This window comes from Petromyzon marinus, chromosome 11 (genome assembly GCF_048934315.1).
Source record: "Petromyzon marinus isolate PM22_M1 ecotype Great Lakes invasive population chromosome 11, UKy_Petmar_22M1.pri1.0, whole genome shotgun sequence".
In the NCBI taxonomy this organism is placed as follows: domain Eukaryota; kingdom Metazoa; phylum Chordata; class Hyperoartia; order Petromyzontiformes; family Petromyzontidae; genus Petromyzon; species Petromyzon marinus.
Genome location: NC_133677.1, coordinates 869,918 through 887,612, shown reverse-complemented (window position 1 = coordinate 887,612; position 17,695 = coordinate 869,918). Strand labels below are relative to the sequence as shown.

At 52.0% G+C, this 17,695-nt stretch overlaps 1 protein-coding gene across 2 annotated transcripts in view; it reads left to right on the top strand.

Moving 5' to 3' along the window:
- Positions 1-14,055, top strand: part of LOC116941406 (uncharacterized) — a 32,959-nt gene extending 18,904 nt beyond the window's left edge. For both annotated transcript variants that reach the window (XM_032952493.2, XM_032952492.2), the window contains exons 9-11: positions 3,813-3,944; positions 4,115-4,189; positions 13,041-14,055. In XM_032952493.2, coding sequence (XP_032808384.2) covers positions 3,813-3,944; positions 4,115-4,189; positions 13,041-13,088 — 255 coding nt within the window. In that variant the 3' untranslated portion in view covers positions 13,089-14,055. The remainder of the gene's footprint in view (positions 1-3,812; positions 3,945-4,114; positions 4,190-13,040) is intronic.
- Positions 14,056-17,695: the final 3,640 nt, after the last annotated feature.

The following is a 17,695-nucleotide window of genomic DNA, read 5'->3' as shown; positions in this document are numbered from 1 at the left end:
GATTTCGGGCCCATGTTCTTGACACCAGGACCTACCGTAGAGCTCGTCTGCCCACCGACCATTGGCTTGACATTTGTAAGATGCGCATCACATTTAGTTCGAGAGGCTTTTAATGACTGTACAGGAGGAATTTCCATCTGGTACAGATACAACGGGAGGCTGATTGATGCCCGGGTGCGGTCGAGGGATGGCTCCCTACTGGTCAAACATTTATGTTCATGATCTGGTAATTGCTGCTCATGCTGAGAAGGAATTGGAGAAGCTGCTGCTGAATCTGGAGTGTGCTTCTAAGAGGTGGGGGCTTCACCATTAACCCCCCAAAAACAAAGCACCTGCCTGGGTATTTCATGTCATCCAATGCTCCTTTCCCTGCACTCCCCATGAGCGATGGGGCAGCAGTTGTGTTTAAAGTGTACGTACCGGGCTTTGTGCTTATGACCAGCTCCGGTTTGGCAGCGGAAGTCTCACTCCAAATCAGTCGCGTCGCATCTTTTCATCAGCTGCGTAATGCTGTTTGGAATCTACCTGGTCTTTTGCTCCATACAAAGCTCTGGGCCGTCTTGGCTACAGTCATGCTCTCCCTGCTCTATGCTTCCAAAACGTGGAGCCCTCTAAAGTAACCTCTGCACCACTGAAACATTTGAGCAGGGCCTGCCTACGATCCATCCTGGCTTTAACCAGACTAGATTGTGTGAGAAGCTAACAGAGCTCTTCTGGCAGGTGAAGCTACTTTTGCGGGGTCATGTATCCTACATGCCCAGCCATAAAATGCCCAAGCAGCTTCTGTTTCGTTGGATAGAGGGGGCTAAACGGGTGTGGCACAGGTTATTGAAGACACGGGCTGATGTACAGGAGGATGTGGTGCCGAGTGGCCTTACCGATGACTGGTACCAGCAGTGTCAGGATCAACCTCTGGAGGAGGTTAGTGAAGGATGCTGCTGAGCAGTTGGAGGGAGTCGCCCTCCAAAAACAGCAGAGAGCAGAGGAGCGATGCTCACAACAATGAGCGGGGCGGCAGGTGGCTCAGCACAGAAAGTCAACAGTGGGGGGAGCACAGGAGGTGCATCTACTCGTCATCTCAGTCAGCCCATGGTCACCTGGGTTTGTCCCGTGACCTGTCAATGAGCCTTCCACACGTGGCCTTCGGAGTGCACCTCGCCTGGCACAAGTGCTGTGGTGACGTCACAGCCACTTGGTGGGAAACGGCGGTTGTTTTTGTTGTTGGCAATGCGTTTACGTTTGTGGTGGGTGTACGTCGTCCTTGTTGTTGTGTTTTAATGTTGTAGTCTGTTTTGTTTGTATGTATGTCATTAGTGTCGCCCGTGGCAGTCTGGGTAGAGCCAGCTGCTGCTGCTGCGATGGGAAGTGTTGGGATTCCAGGTGAAGTCTGCGGGATTTTGTGCCAGGGGAAATGGGTATTTCCGCAATGACTTCTTCTGAGGCGTGGTGCATGTGCGCCTACGGGGTGGTTCACGCTCGGACCTGCTAAATATCGCAAATCCACGCCGGGGTCGGTGGTCGTGTGATGTGCCGGTAATACTGCAGGAGATGCTATTTTAGCGGGGTTACGGTCGTGGGCTTGGTTTGGCTGTAACGGGTTGGGATGACATGGTGCGCTGCTATGGGCGCTGTGCAGGGATTATGGGGTTGGGCAGGGGGGTGTGTGACTGGGCCCCTCTGCCTTTGTGAGATAACGGTATTGGTGTTGGTTAACTGCGTGTAGGAGCTGTGTATAGCTGTGATTGCTTGTGTGTGTGTAGCTGTGATTGTGTGCGTGCGTAGGCGGGGAAGCGGTAGTGTGTAGTGGTTCGCGCGCTGTGCTACGGACCCGGTGACCGAGTTCTATGCCTGCTCATGGCCAACACCGGTAACACATCTGAACCGGTCCTGGGCCTGTCCTAGGTCGACTCGGCCTCAAATGAGTACTTGGTGCGATGTGTAAACATCGCCAATGGGGAGACAAAGGTGGTTGGACCAAGTGCTGGCCACCAACCCACCTGTCTGCCGTTATGGCCTTTATAGGTACTCGCTAACAGCACTTGTCTACAGTCTCTTCAGGCTACACGGGGGGTGGGATCTTTGTCTTGTGTGCGTAGTAAGCCGTGTCCGTGATTGTTCGTGTGGATGCGTGTGCCTGTGTTGTAACTACATGCCCGCAAGCGTGCGTAAGCAATGGGAGGCTGCGTCAACTTGTCTGGTTGTGATGAGCCAGTGTGTGCGTGTAAGTACACATGTCTTGTGTGTGCGCGTAAGTACACGTGTCGTGTGTGTGTGTGCGCGTAAGTACACGTGTCGTGTGTGTGCGCGTAAATACACGTGTCGTGTGTGTGCGCGTAAGTACACGTGTCTTGTGTGTGCGCGTAAGTGCACGTGTCGTGTGTGTGTGCGAGCAAGTACACGTGTCTTGTGTGTGTGCGAGCGTGGTGGTGTTTTTGTGTGTGTGGTGTGCACCTTTGTGTCCGTGCGTGTAACGGTTAGTGAACGCGCTATGAACCCAGTGACCCGAATTTGATTCCTACTTACAGCAAATAACAGTGACGAATATCTGAACCGGTCCTGCCCCTCCCCCCCTAGGTGTACTCAGCCTTAAATGAGTACTTGGTGTTGATGTGTAGACAACAGCGTTGGGAGACAACGGCAGTCGTTCATGGCGCTGGCCACTACTGGCCCCCCTTGTGTACCATACCGGCTTTCACAAAGTGCCCGCAAACAGCACTTGCCCCAACGGCTATACGGGGGAGCTTTGTCTCTGTACAAGCGAGCATCAAATCAGTCCACACACCACGGTGAGACTGTGTGTGTGTGTGTGTGGTGCCCGCCTGTGCCCACGCGCCTGTACGCTCGGGGGAGGGGGGCCGCACCGGAGAGATGGATCAGCCGGCGCTGCCACTGCTGTTGCTGCCGCACCACTCGGGTCTCCAGGCCTGCGTTCCGCTCATTCCAGTAGCGCGGGCCCTGCTCTCGCCTGCTTTTAATTTCTACTGCGGAATTTCAGATATTTTTTTTTCTCTCTCTCTTTTACATTTTTTTTCTTATTTCCAATTGTAGCTGTTTGAGGTCATAGAAGAATGTAAGGGGTTGCATTCCGCTCCGTGGTACGGAGCCCCGCAAACATCCACACGTGTGCCGCGGGTCACATGACCACGCACCGCAGTAAACACGGCCGCCGCCCCCCTCCGCCCTCCTCGCCCCTCTCCACCCCCCCAATTTCTCTCCCCTCCCTCCTCCCCCACTCATCGCTCACCCCTCCCCGACCCCCAGAATCGATTTCGCAGACAGCAGCTACCTGCTTTGGTAGCTGTCGCAGCAGTGATGTCTCGCGAGTGTGCGCGTGCGTGCGTCTGTGTGGTTATAGTCGGTGGTAATGTCTAGCACCGCTGCTACAAATCCTCGTTCAATTCCCACACACGGCCAACATAGATGACGAATATCTGAACTGGTCCTGGACCTCTCCCCCTCGGTTCGACTTGGCCTTTAATGAGTACTTAGAGCGTTGTTTAATTTTCTGCACTGGGGAGACAAAGGCGGCTGGGCGCAGTGCTGGCCACCCACCCCCTCGTGCCGACCTCCATAGGTTCCACTCGCCAACAGCACTTGCTCCAACAGCCTGTGTTGATTATATGGGGAATCTTTGTTTGTGTTGTGATTTACAGAGAAATGTTAATTTGTACCTGCACTCTATGTACGTCTCGTGTGACGCACGTGTACACACACACACACACACGTGAACTTGGAGTCACTCTTACAATCACGTGTGGTGGTTAAAGAGAGGCTACGTGGGGGCTCTTTGTCTTTGTGTGTGCGCGGCGCAGGAGTCCACCAAGAAGGGGGAGGCCAAGCCGGTAGCCACGCCGGGTTCCAAGACCCCCAAGTCGCCCAAGTCCCCTAAAGGTCCCATCTCCCTGGAGGAAGTGAAGACCAAACTGAAGGAGCAGATAGAAAAGGTCAGGGGTCGCGCCGGGGTTGCCCACGGCACAGTTCGGGGTCGGAGGGGGCGCGTCTGGGTCGAAGTTGGGGGTGAGGGGGCTCCTCGCTGGAGGTGGTGGGGGGGGGGCTACCCATGTAAGTGTCTCCCCTGTCCCCTGATTTGACGGTGTGGTTTCGTGTCATGCAGAACATGGGCATGCCCAAGACGGAGGAGAAGTTTGGGAACTTTTTGAAGAGCTCCTTCAAGGTGGAGGACACCAAGGTGAGGGGGCCGCACTGCCGCTCAGCGGTTCGAATCCAGCGGCCACCCCGGTTAATACCGCCCGGTGAACGACCGTGATGCGAATAATAACCGGTTGTCTCGCTCGCCCAGCGTCGTCGTAAACATAGCCGTCATCCCTCCCTTGCCGCATCGAATCTCGACACGTGAAGGGCACCCCCGGTGGCAGCTGTCCCTGTGCAGCACAAGGCGTATCTCGGCACTTGGCCTGTAATTGGGCATTGATCTGGTGCCAGCAGGGAGCGATGGTTGATGCCGTGTGTGCGATCCCATTTCGGCAACATTTGCGTTGTAAGTTTCACATCTTTTTTTAAAATCTGGACCGCGACGCAGACAAGCGGCGGCCTACTGTGGCATCCAACGTGAATGAGGCCACCCAGTGTTAACCAGGGTGGCCTGCCGGAATCGAACTGCGAACTTCCGCAACAAGCGGCGGATGCACCACCGCTGGGCTATGTCTCGGCCCCATACACCTCGTACACCTGTCGTACACCTGTCGTACACACCTGCCACACACCTGTCTTCGCACATGCATGCCTCTCATCACAAGCACGGGCAGTACCACCTATGCAGTTGCTCACAACCGTACACCCCTACTCGCACGCACACCTACAGTCACTCCAGTGAACCCACGTTTATACTGGTAGGAACGAAGTTGTAAACTGAGTGTACCAGCCTGCAATAGATTAATGTGTCCATCCGTCCCCTTTCAATACTTTAACGAAGTGAAATCTCGTGCTGTTGGGTGTAAAATTAGCAATAGACAGCGCAGAGACTTGATATGTCTTATTGCACCCAACATTTGGAAGTCACATTTCTCATTTGCGAACTATTACCAGCCCACCCTGCAGGGACCTGTTTTTTATTGTGCCTTTTAGCCAGGGGAGCCTTGCTGAGTCTCAAGACTCTCCTTCAGGAGGATCCTGCCAGGTTTTTGCAGTAAAGGGCGATCCCGATTGAGTGATTAGTAGGGAATATTTTAGCATTGAAGTGGTTTTACCAATCCCGGTTACGCAGTGTGGGTGTGTTCGCAATGGGGGGAAACGGGGAACCCATTGTGGGGAACCCATTGTGGGGAACCCATTGTGGGGAACCCATTGTGGGGAACCCATTGTGGGGAACCCATTGTGGGGAACCCACGCAGAACGGGGAGAACACTCAAACTCCACGCAGAACGGGGAGAACACTCAAACTCCACGCAGAACGGGGAGAACACGCAAACTCCACGCAGAATAAAGCGAGAACACACAAACTCCACGCAGAACGGGGAGAACACTCAAACTCCACACAGAATAAAGTGAGAACACACAAACTCCACGCAGAATAAAGTGAGAACACACAAACTCCACGCAGAGCAGGGGGAGAACACGCAAACTCCACACAGTGTAAAGCGAGAACACTCAAACTCCACACAGAACGGGGAGAACACTCAAACTCCACGCAGCACAGGGGGAGAACACTCAAACTCCACACAGAACGGGGAGAACACGCAAACTCCACGCAGAACGGGGAGAACACTCAAACTCCACGCAGCACAGGGGGAGAACACACAAACTCCACGCAGAACGGGGAGAACACGCAAACTCCACGCAGCACAGGGAGAGAACACTCAAACTCCACGCAGAACGGGGAGAACACTCAAACTCCACGCAGCACAGGGGGAGAACACTCAAACTCCACGCAGAGCAGGGAGAGAACACTCAAACTCCACGCAGAACGGGGAGAACACTCAAACTCCACGCAGCACAGGGGGAGAACACTCAAACTCCACGCAGAGCAGGGAGAGAACACGCAAACTCCACACAGTGTAAAGCGAGAACACGCAAACTCCACGCAGAATAAAGAGAGAACACACAAACTCCACGCAGTGTAAAGTGAGAACACACAAACTCCACACAGTGTAAAGTGAGAACACACAAACTCCACGCAGTGTAAAGCGAGAACACACAAACTCCACGCAGAATAAAGATAGAACACACAAACTCCACGCAGAATAAAGAGAGCACACAAACTCCACCTAGTATAAAGAGAGAACACACAAACTCCACACAGTGTAAAGAGAGAACACACAAACTCCACACAGTGTAAAGTGAGAACACACAAACTCCACGCAGAATAAAGAGAGAACACACAAACTCCACCTAGTATAAAGAGAGAACACACAAACTCCACACAGTGTAAAGTGAGAACACACAAACTCCACGCAGTGTAAAGTGAGAACACACAAACTCCACGCAGTGTAAAGTGAGAACACACAAACTCCACACAGTGTAAAGTGAGAACACACAAACTCCACGCAGTGTAAAGAGAGAACACACAAACTCCACACAGTGTAAAGTGAGAACACACAAACTCCACACAGTGTAAAGTGAGAACACACAAACTCCACGCAGAATAAAGAGAGAACACACAAACTCCACACAGTGTAAAGTGAGAACACACAAACTCCACACAGTGTAAAGTGAGAACACACAAACTCCACGCAGTGTAAAGTGAGAACACACAAACTCCACGCAGTGTAAAGTGAGAACACACAAACTCCACACAGTGTAAAGTGAGAACACACAAACTCCACGCAGAATAAAGTGAGAACACACAAACTCCACACAGTTTAAAGTGAGAACACACACACTCCACACAGTGTAAAGAGAGAACACACAAACTCCACACAGTGTAAAGAGAGAACGCACAAACTCCACGCAGTGTAAAGAGATAACACACAAACTCCACACAGTGTAAAGAGAGAACACACAAACTCCACACAGTGTAAAGAGAGAACACACAAACTCCACACAGTGTAAAGAGAGAACACACAAACTCCACGCAGTGTAAAGAGAGAACATACAAACTCCACGCAGAATAAAGAGAGAACACACAAACTCCACGCAGTGTAAAGCGAGAACACACAAACTCCACGCAGAATAAAGATAGAACACACAAACTCCACGCAGAATAAAGAGAGCACACAAACTCCACCTAGTATAAAGAGAGAACACACAAACTCCACACAGTGTAAAGAGAGAACACACAAACTCCACGCAGTGTAAAGTGAGAACACACAAACTCCACCCAGTGTAAAGAGAGAACACACAAACTCCACACAGTGTAAAGTGAGAACACACAAACTCCACGCAGAATAAAGAGAGAACACACAAACTCCACCTAGTATAAAGAGAGAACACACAAACTCCACACAGTGTAAAGAGGGAACACACAAACTCCACACAGTGTAAAGTGAGAACACACAAACGCCACACAGTGTAAAGTGAGAACACACAAACTCCACACAGTGTAAAGTGAGAACACACAAACTCCACGCAGTGTAAAGAGAGAACACAAACTCCACACAGTGTAAAGTGAGAACACACAAACTCCACACAGTGTAAAGTGAGAACACACAAACTCCACGCAGAATAAAGAGAGAACACACAAACTCCACACAGTGTAAAGTGAGAACACACAAACTCCACACAGTGTAAAGTGAGAACACACAAACTCCACGCAGTGTAAAGTGAGAACACACAAACTCCACACAGTGTAAAGAGAGAACACACAAACTCCACGCAGTGTAAAGAGAGAACACACAAACTCCACACAGTATAAAGTGAGAACACACAAACTCCACACAGTGTAAAGCGAGAACACACAAACTCCACGCAGTGTAAAGAGAGAACACAAACTCCACGCAGTGTAAAGTGAGAACACACAAACTCCACGCAGTGTAAAGAGAGAACACACAAACTCCACGCAGTGTAAAGAGAGAACACACAAACTCCACACAGTGTAAAGAGAGAACACACAAACTCCACGGAGTGTAAAGAGAGAACACACAAACTCCACGCAGTGTAAAGAGAGAACACACAAACTCCACGCAGTGTAAAGAGAGAACACACAAACTCCACGCAGTGTGAAGTGAGAACACACAAACTCCACGCAGTGTAAAGAGAGAACACACAAACTCCACGCAGTGTAAAGAGAGAACACACAAACTCCACACAGTGTAAAGTGAGAACACGCAAACTCCACACAGTGTAAAGAGAGAACACACAAACTCCACGCAGTGTAAAGAGAGAACATACAAACTTCACGCAGAGCAGGGGGAGAACACACAAACTCCACGCAGAATAAAGAGAGAACACACAAACTCCACACAGTGTAAAGTGAGAACACACAAACTCCACGCAGAATAAAGAGAGAACGCACAAACTCCACACAGTGTAAAGAGAGAACACACAAACTCCACGCAGAATAAAGAGAGAACGCACAAACTCCACGCAGTGTAAAGAGAGAACACACAAACTCCACGCAGAATAAAGAGAGAACACACAAACTCCACACAGTGTAAAATGAGAACACACAAACTCCACGCAGTGTAAAGAGAGAACACAAACTCCACGCAGAATAAAGAGAGAACACACAAACTCCACGCAGTGTAAAGTGAGAACACACAAACTCCACACAGTGTAAAGTGAGAACACACAAACTCCACGCAGTGTAAAGAGAGAACACACAAACTCCACGCAGAATAAAGAGAGAACACACAAACTCCACACAGTATAAAGTGAGAACACACAAACTCCACACAGTGTAAAGAGAGAACACACAAACTCCACGCAGAATAAAGAGAGAACACACAAACTCCACACAGTATAAAGTGAGAACACACAAACTCCACACAGTGTAAAGAGAGAACTCACAAACTCCACACAGTATAAAGTGAGAACACGCAAACTCCACACAGTGTAAAGCGAGAACACACAAACTCCACGCAGTGTAAAGAGAGAACACAAACTCCACGCAGTGTAAAGTGAGAACACACAAACTCCACGCAGTGTAAAGAGAGAACACACAAACTCCACGCAGTGTAAAGAGAGAACACACAAACTCCACACAGTGTAAAGAGAGAACACACAAACTCCACGGAGTGTAAAGAGAGAACACACAAACTCCACGCAGTGTAAAGAGAGAACACACAAACTCCACGCAGTGTAAAGAGAGAACACACAAACTCCACGCAGTGTGAAGTGAGAACACACAAACTCCACGCAGTGTAAAGAGAGAACACACAAACTCCACGCAGTGTAAAGAGAGAACACACAAACTCCACACAGTGTAAAGTGAGAACACGCAAACTCCACACAGTGTAAAGAGAGAACACACAAACTCCACGCAGTGTAAAGAGAGAACATACAAACTTCACGCAGAGCAGGGGGAGAACACACAAACTCCACGCAGAATAAAGAGAGAACACACAAACTCCACACAGTGTAAAGTGAGAACACACAAACTCCACGAAGTGTCAAGTGAGAACACAAACTCCACGCAGAGCAGGGCGAGAACACACAAACTCCACGCAGTGTAAAGAGAGAACACACAAACTCCACGCAGAATAAAGAGAGAACACACAAACTCCACACAGTATAAAGTGAGAACACACAAACTCCACACAGTGTAAAGAGAGAACACACAAACTCCACGCAGAATAAAGAGAGAACACACAAACTCCACACAGTATAAAGTGAGAACACACAAACTCCACACAGTGTAAAGAGAGAACTCACAAACTCCACACAGTATAAAGTGAGAACACACAAACTCCACGCAGTGTAAAGAGAGAACACACAAACTCCACGCAGTGTAAAGTGAGAACACAAACTCCACACAGTGTAAAGAGAGAACACACAAACTCCACGCAGTGTAAAGTGAGAACACACAAACTCCACGCAGTGTAAAGTGAGAACACACAAACTCCACGCAGTGTAAAGAGAGAACACACAAACTCCACGCAGTGTAAAGAGAGAACACACAAACTCCACACAGTATAAAGTGAGAACACACAAACTCCACGCAGTGTAAAGAGAGAACACACAAACTCCACGCAGAAAAGGGGGCTTGAATCCAGGCCGTTCTGGCCGTGAGGCTCGCGAGCATCGGCACTGCCACGTCCCTCGTACCCATGGCCAGGTAGCGCAGAGAAGGCGTCTCGTCTCCTCGTGGGGGGGGGCCGAGCCTGGCGAGTATCTCGAGGTGGGGGGCGCCTGCCTGTGGGGACGCGGTGGCCCCCCGGGCTGCGGGCAGGGGGCACCACACAGACACACACAAGAGATGCCTCGTGCAGAGCCTCGTGAGGCTTTCCTAAATAAATAGCCGAATTATTATTGTTATAACCATGAGCGCAGAAGTGGGTAACAGTTGAACCATGCAGCAGTGGGTAACGGTTAAACCGTGCAGCGGTGGGTAACAGTTGAACCGTGCAGCGGTGGGTAACAGTTGAACCGTGCAGCAGTGGGTAACAGTTGAACCGTGCAGCAGTGGGTAACGGTTAAACCGTGCAGCGGTGGGTAACAGTTGAACCGTGCAGCGGTGGGTAACAGTTGAACCATGCAGCAGTGGGTAACGGTTAAACCGTGCAGCGGTGGGTAACGGTTAAACCGTGCAGCGGTGGGTAACAGTTGAACCGTGCAGCAGTGGGTAACAGATAAACCGTGCAGTGGTGGGTAACAGTTGAACTGTGCAGCGGTGGGTAACAGTTGAACCGTGCAGCGGTGGGTAACAGTTGAACCATGCAGCAGTGGGTAACGGTTAAACCGTGCAGCGGTGGGTAACAGTTGAACCGTGCAGCGGTGGGTAACAGTTGAACTGTGCAGCGGTGGGTAACAGTTGAACCGTGCAGTGGTGGGTAACAGATAAACCGTGCAGTGGTGGGTAACAGTTGAACGGTGCAGCGGTGGGTAACAGTTGAACCGTGCAGTGGTGGGTAACAGTTGAACTGTGCAGCTGTGGGTAACAGTTGAACCGTGCAGCAGTGGGTAACAGATAAACCGTGCAGTGGTGGGTAACAGTTGAACTGTGCAGCGGTGGGTAACAGTTGAACCGTGCAGCGGTGGGTAACAGTTGAACCGTGCAGCGGTGGGTAACAGTTGAACCGTGCAGTGGTGGGTAACAGTTGAACCGTGCAGTGGTGGGTAACAGTTGAACCGTGCAGTGGTGGGTAACAGTTGAACCGTGCAGCGGTGGGTAACAGTTGAACCGTGCAGTGGTGGGTAACAGTTGAACTGTGCAGCTGTGGGTAACAGTTGAAATGTGCAGCGGTGGGTAACAGTTAAACCGTGCAGTGGTGGGTAACAGTTGAACCGTGCAGCGGTGGGTAACAGTTGAACCGTGCAGTGGTGGGTAACAGTCGAACCGTGCAGCAGTGGGTAACAGTTGAACTGTGCAGTGGTGGGTAACAGTTGAACCGTGCAGTGGTGGGTAACAGTCGAACTGTGCAGCGGTGGGTAACAGTTGAACCGTGCAGCGGTGGGTAACAGTCGAACCGTGCAGCGGTGGGTAACAGTTGAACCGTGCAGTGGTGGGTAACAGTCGAACCGTGCAGCGGTGGGTAACAGTTGAACCGTGCAGCGGTGGGTAACAGTTGAACCGTGCAGTGGTGGGTAACAGTTGAACCGTGCAGCGGTGGGTAACAGTTGAACCGTGCAGCGGTGGGTAACAGTTGAACCGTGCAGCAGTGGACCAACGCTTGCAGCAGGAGGCGACTGTCTGCTGGTGAAGCAGCGAGCATTGTCAGCGCTGTGCAGCAGGAGGACTTTATTGCTGCAGTGGGGTGGAGGGTAAGGGGGGGTGGGAGTCGGGGTGGTGCGGCGGTCACCCCCTCCCCTGTGATGTCACATGCGGCGATGTTACATCCCCATGACGTCGCGGGGTGGTGACGTCGCCTCCCCTGGCGCAAGTCCGCCTTTTCCCGAAGCCGTGCTCGCTGGCTCACTCTCACACGCCCCGCGTGTCGTTGTCGTCGCTGTCGCATCCGCGCCCGGAGATTCCATTGTGAGGAGCATGGGAAATCCTGTGTGAGCGCGCGCGTGTATGTGACCGTGCGCGCGTGCTTATGTTAGCACGTGTGTGTGTGCGCGTGCGCGCGTTCGTTTGCGTGTGGGAGAAAGCGTCTGCATGAATGGATGTTAGTGAATGGAGATATACGAGTGTGAGTGCGCTTGTACGCACGCATGCCTTTGCACGTGGGTCATTGTGTTAATGTGTGTGTGAAGGGTTGTGGGTTTAGAGGGTGTGTATGAATGAGTGTCATCGTTGTGTGTGTGTGTGTGCGTGCGTATGAAGGGATGTGCGCATGCCTGTGGAGTTGTAGCACTGCGCTACGAACATAGCGACCAGAGTTCATTTCCCACCCACGGCCAACATCACCGACGAATATTTGAATCGGTCTTGGGGCGTTCACGAGGTCGACTCGGTCTGAACTTAGTACCTGGTGCAGTGTGCAAACATCAGCGGTGGAGAGACAAAAACAGCAGGGCATGCTTATGGCCACCCCCCCCTCCCCCTTGTGTGCCATTCCGACCTTCAGAGGTGCTCACGAACAGCTCTTGCCCCAAAAGTCTGCGAGGGGTTTACGGGCAGGAGGGACTCTTTCACTTTGATTACAGAGAAGGCCAGTGTCTCGCAGATTCCCTCTTACACAGACGCACACACTCTCCGCCCTGTCTAACACACTGTTGGGGCAAGTGCTGTTTGCGGGCGCCTACGAAGGCCTACGAGGGAGTGCGTGGCCAGCACCACACCCGGCTGCCTTTGTCTTCCCAGTGCCGATATTTATATGTACCGCACCAGGGGTGCTTATTTGAGGCTTGAATCTTGCCTGGGGGCGGCGGTCCCAGAACCGGTTCAGAAATCCGCCACGATCATTGATCACGAACGGTCAGCGAACTCTGCTCGCCGGATTGACGGTGCAATGCGCTCACCGCTTGGTCTCCTGCGTACACATTGGTGATCATCCTCAGCATTGCCCTGCCACGCCTCACCTGTGCCCCTCCCCCCCCAGGTTATGAAGGAGCTGTGGAGTTGGAGCTTGACGCAGACAAAGTCTTGAGGAGCTCCCGACACCCAACCCGGGGGGTTTCATCACAGTCCGTCCAGCTGGGCCCTGTCCCCTGCCGTCCCCCCCCCCCTGCCAGCTCATCATCATCCCCCCTTTTAATCGAGGAGACTGCGTTAGACATGACATTGTTTTGTGTGTGTGTATGTTCAGGGTTATTTGACGCGGTTTTAGCATCACACATTTTATTACCTTTTTTTTTACTGACGCACGAAGGGTGGCAACGTTAAATGCATTCTGCAGAGGCCCCAAACGATTCGTTAAGTGAAGCTGCGAGAACAGCAGAGGGAGGGAGGCGGCCCGAGTTGATGCCTGGTTGTTGTCTCTTTGGGGGGGGGGGGGGGGATCGTTTTGTGGACCCCAAGGAGGAGCGTCCTCCCCGAGGGACAGCGTTTCTCAACCGGGGGTACGCGAGGAGATTTATAAATGTGTGAAATTGCCTACACCAGTCATTGGTGAATAATGTGTATGAATCTGCCAATATTAAATAACGAGAAATGTTAAATCCATATGGTAACCTAGAGTGATATAGCAGACATTTCTAAACTCGTTGATCGTACGCAACGCGGGGTTCCAAAAGTAACCGGTCAACGCAAACCAATGGCGTCACGCGTGCGGAGCGTCCGTTGAAGTTTTCATTCGCTTGCAGTTAGCTAGTTAGGATACCTCACAAAATGGACGAGCGGTTAAAATATTGACGTTCATTAATTCGTACATTTCTCAGAACCAAGGGATGGGGGCGGGGGGGGGGTACAGTAGTAGCCAAACTAAGGTTGAGAACCACTGCCCTGGGAGGTTCTTGGAGGTCCCCTTGAGGTTCCTGGAGGTCCCCTCGAGGTTCCTGGAGGTGGTCCCCGCTGTGCCCCCTGATTGTGGTGACCCGCGTGCTTGTGGCGTCTGATGAATTTAGCGTGGAGCGTGGCCTTTGTTACCTGTTAACAATAAAAGTGTGTGGATACCATCGCAGCGTGTTCTGATTTATCTCGCACGCGTTGCATCCAACTTGCTGCGGTTTGTTTTGTTTTCCCGCGGCCACGTGACACTCCGTGTTTGTGTGCATGCGTGGGGAGCGGTGGCCTCAGTGGTCAGCGCATCTCGCTACCAACCCGGCCACCCGAGTTCCGTTTCCGCTCACGGAGTCGACATCGGTGACGAAATATCGGAACCGGTCCTTGGCCTCCCCTGGGCCGACTCTGCCTCATCGGTACTGGGGAGACAAAGGCGGCTGTGCGTAGTGTTGTCGGCCGAACACCCACTCGTGTCATGTGCCGGTGACGGCCTTCATCGGTGCTCCTCGCGACCAGCGCTGGCCCCAACGGTGAAGGGCGAGGGGGGGTTGGCGTGGTGCGCGACTGCCCGCTCGCCCTTCCCCTCCATGCGTGGTTAATCGGGCGTCTATTTGAGGCTGCCCAGAGTGGTGGGACAAAGAGATAGGGGGGGGGGCGCTGCCCAACACAGGCTGACTATGGAGTCCACCTACCCCCCCCCCCCCCGGCATCTGGCCGCGGGCCTCCAGGAACCTCCTGGGCATGGCTCCGTGCATGTCGACTCGGTTACGACGAGAATAGTTGAACACGAACCGGTTAAACTGGTAGCAAAAGTCAGGAAACCGGTAAACGATCCCAGCGGAATCTTAAGTCGTGAATGAATGCAACCGATTTAAGAAATGTGCCTCCCCCCCCCCCCCATTGTTCCAACTGCCGCGCCCGGAGATGGAATCGAACCGGGCGACCCTCTGGGTTGCGGGTCGCGAGCGCGCTGTGTGCGGCGGCTCCCTTCGCTTCTCAACTTAAACAAAAAGTGTCGCGCACACGTCGCGTTGAGCGCTCTCGACGCGTCGGCGTATGCGGCAGAACGATATTAACCCGTTTTATGCGGTTACCGGTTACGCAAGAAACCGGTTTTAATCACCCCCGACTCGCGATCGAGTGATGCAGGGAACAGCAACTCCTGCAGTAAAGACAAAGACACCCCGTGTAGCCCTTCACAGAGCGTTCGGCCAAGTGGTGTTGGGCAGCACGCGGCACCCGAGCGTGTCGGTGGCCATAACCACGCCCGGCCGCCTTTGTCTCTCCCATGCTGATGTGTGTACACACCACACCGGGTCCTCATTTGAGGCTGAGTCGACTTGAAGGAAGCCGAGGACCGGGACGGGTTCTGAGATTTCGTCACTGTTGGCCGTGAGCGGGAATCGGCTTCGGGTTCCCGGGGGCTCGGAGCGCAGTGCGCTAACCGCTGCGACGCCGCTTCCCGCACACAAAGACAAAGATCCCCCGGACAGCCTAAACAGACTCTTGGGGCAAGTGCTGTTAGCGAGCACATATGAAGGCCGTCACGGCACACGAGGGGGTGGGTGGCCAACACCACGCCCGACCGCCTTTGTCTTCCCATTGGCGATATTTGCACACGGCACCCGGTACACCCACGTGTACACACTTGCACACCGGCACGCGCGCGTGCGCCCAGCCACGTGGGTGGGGGTCGCCCCGTGCACGCCCCCAGCCGTGTTTTGCCAATCCACTGCTGGATGAGGGGCCCCCCTACGTCTGGGAGAGGTCACGGTAGTTATTTGACCATACTTCACCACGCTGGTCAGTACGGGATGGTTAAAGCCGGGGTGACTTCCAAGACACGGAAGCACAGAAGTGCAGTACATTAGTGGATTGCCATTGCCCCGCAGCAGCTCTGCTGCAACACCAAGCACTTGAGCAGGGTCAGAGCCTGCTGAGCTTCCGAGATGGGCCACGTTTCAGGTCATTAGGTCATCGGCAGGGGCCGAGAGTTCCAAACATCGACTACAGCTGCATCAGAAATACTGTCAACAGCAAACTCATCACCATCACCACGAATAATAGGTACGGAATCAGAAACATCATCATAACCATACAGACAGCTGTTTTGAGATCAGAATCGGATCTTCAGTGACATTGTTGTATGTTGATATTCACGTTATCAGTATCACGATTTCGTCACGACCAGGATTAAGACTCACGTGTTCATCATTATCATCACGAGTCGGATCTCATTGATTCTGAATCTTAGCAGCATCCTCCATTCGTCAGGATCGCATCAAATCAGAATTGCATCACCGCTACCATGACAACCACCAACATTCATAATCACATCACTACCACCATCACCATCATCACCATCATCACCATCATCATCATCACCATCATCATCACCATCATCACCACCATCATCACCACCACCATCACCACCATCACCATCATCACCATCATCACCACCATCACCACCATCACCACCATCATCATCACCATCACCACCACCATCATCACTACCATCACCATCATCACCATCATCATCACCATCATCACCATCATCACCATCATCACCACCACCATCACCATCATCACCACCATCATCACCACCATCATCACTACCATCATCACCACCACCATCACCATCATCACCACCATCATCACCATCACTACCATCATCACCACTACCATCATCACCACCACCATCATCACCACTACCATCATCACCACCATCATCACCATCACTACCATCATCACCACCATCATCACCATCATCACTACCATCACCACCATCACTACCATCATCACCACCATCATCACCACCATCACCATCACTACCATCATCACCACCATCATCACCACTACCATCATCACCACCATCATCACCACTACCATCATCACCACCACCATCACTACCATCATCACCACCATCATCACCATCATCACTACCATCACCACCATCACTACCATCATCACCACCATCATCACCACCATCATCACCATCACTACCATCATCACCACCATCATCACCACTACCATCATCACCACCATCATCACCACTACCATCATCACCACCATCATCACCATCACTACCATCATCACCACCATCATCACCATCATCACTACCATCACCACCATCACTACCATCATCACCACCATCATCACCACCATCATCATCACCACCATCATCACCACCATCATCACCACCACCATCATCACCACCATCATCACCACCATCGTCATCACCACCATCATCACCACCATCATCACCACCATCGTCATCACCACCATCATCACCACCATCATCACCACCATCATCATCACCACCATCACCACCATCACCACCATCATCACCACCATCACCACCATCATCACCACCATCATCACTACCATCATCACCACCATCATCACCATCATCACCACCATCATCACCATCATCACCACCACCATCACCACCATCACCACCATCATCACCATCATCATCACCATCACCACCACCATCACCACCACCATCATCACCACCATCATCACCACCACCATCATCACCACCATCGTCATCACCACCATCATCACCACCATCGTCATCACCACCATCATCACCACCATCGTCATCACCATCGTCACCTTCATTCAGGCTCACATCAATCGTTTACGTCATCGCCATCATTCAGAATCAGAGCAGAATGAAAAGATAAATCATGTCAATGAGAAGTACTGCAGTATCACCACCATGATCATCACCGTCACTCAGAATCACATCATCACCACCACTACCATCACCATCAATGTAACATCATCATTACCATCACCATCAATGTA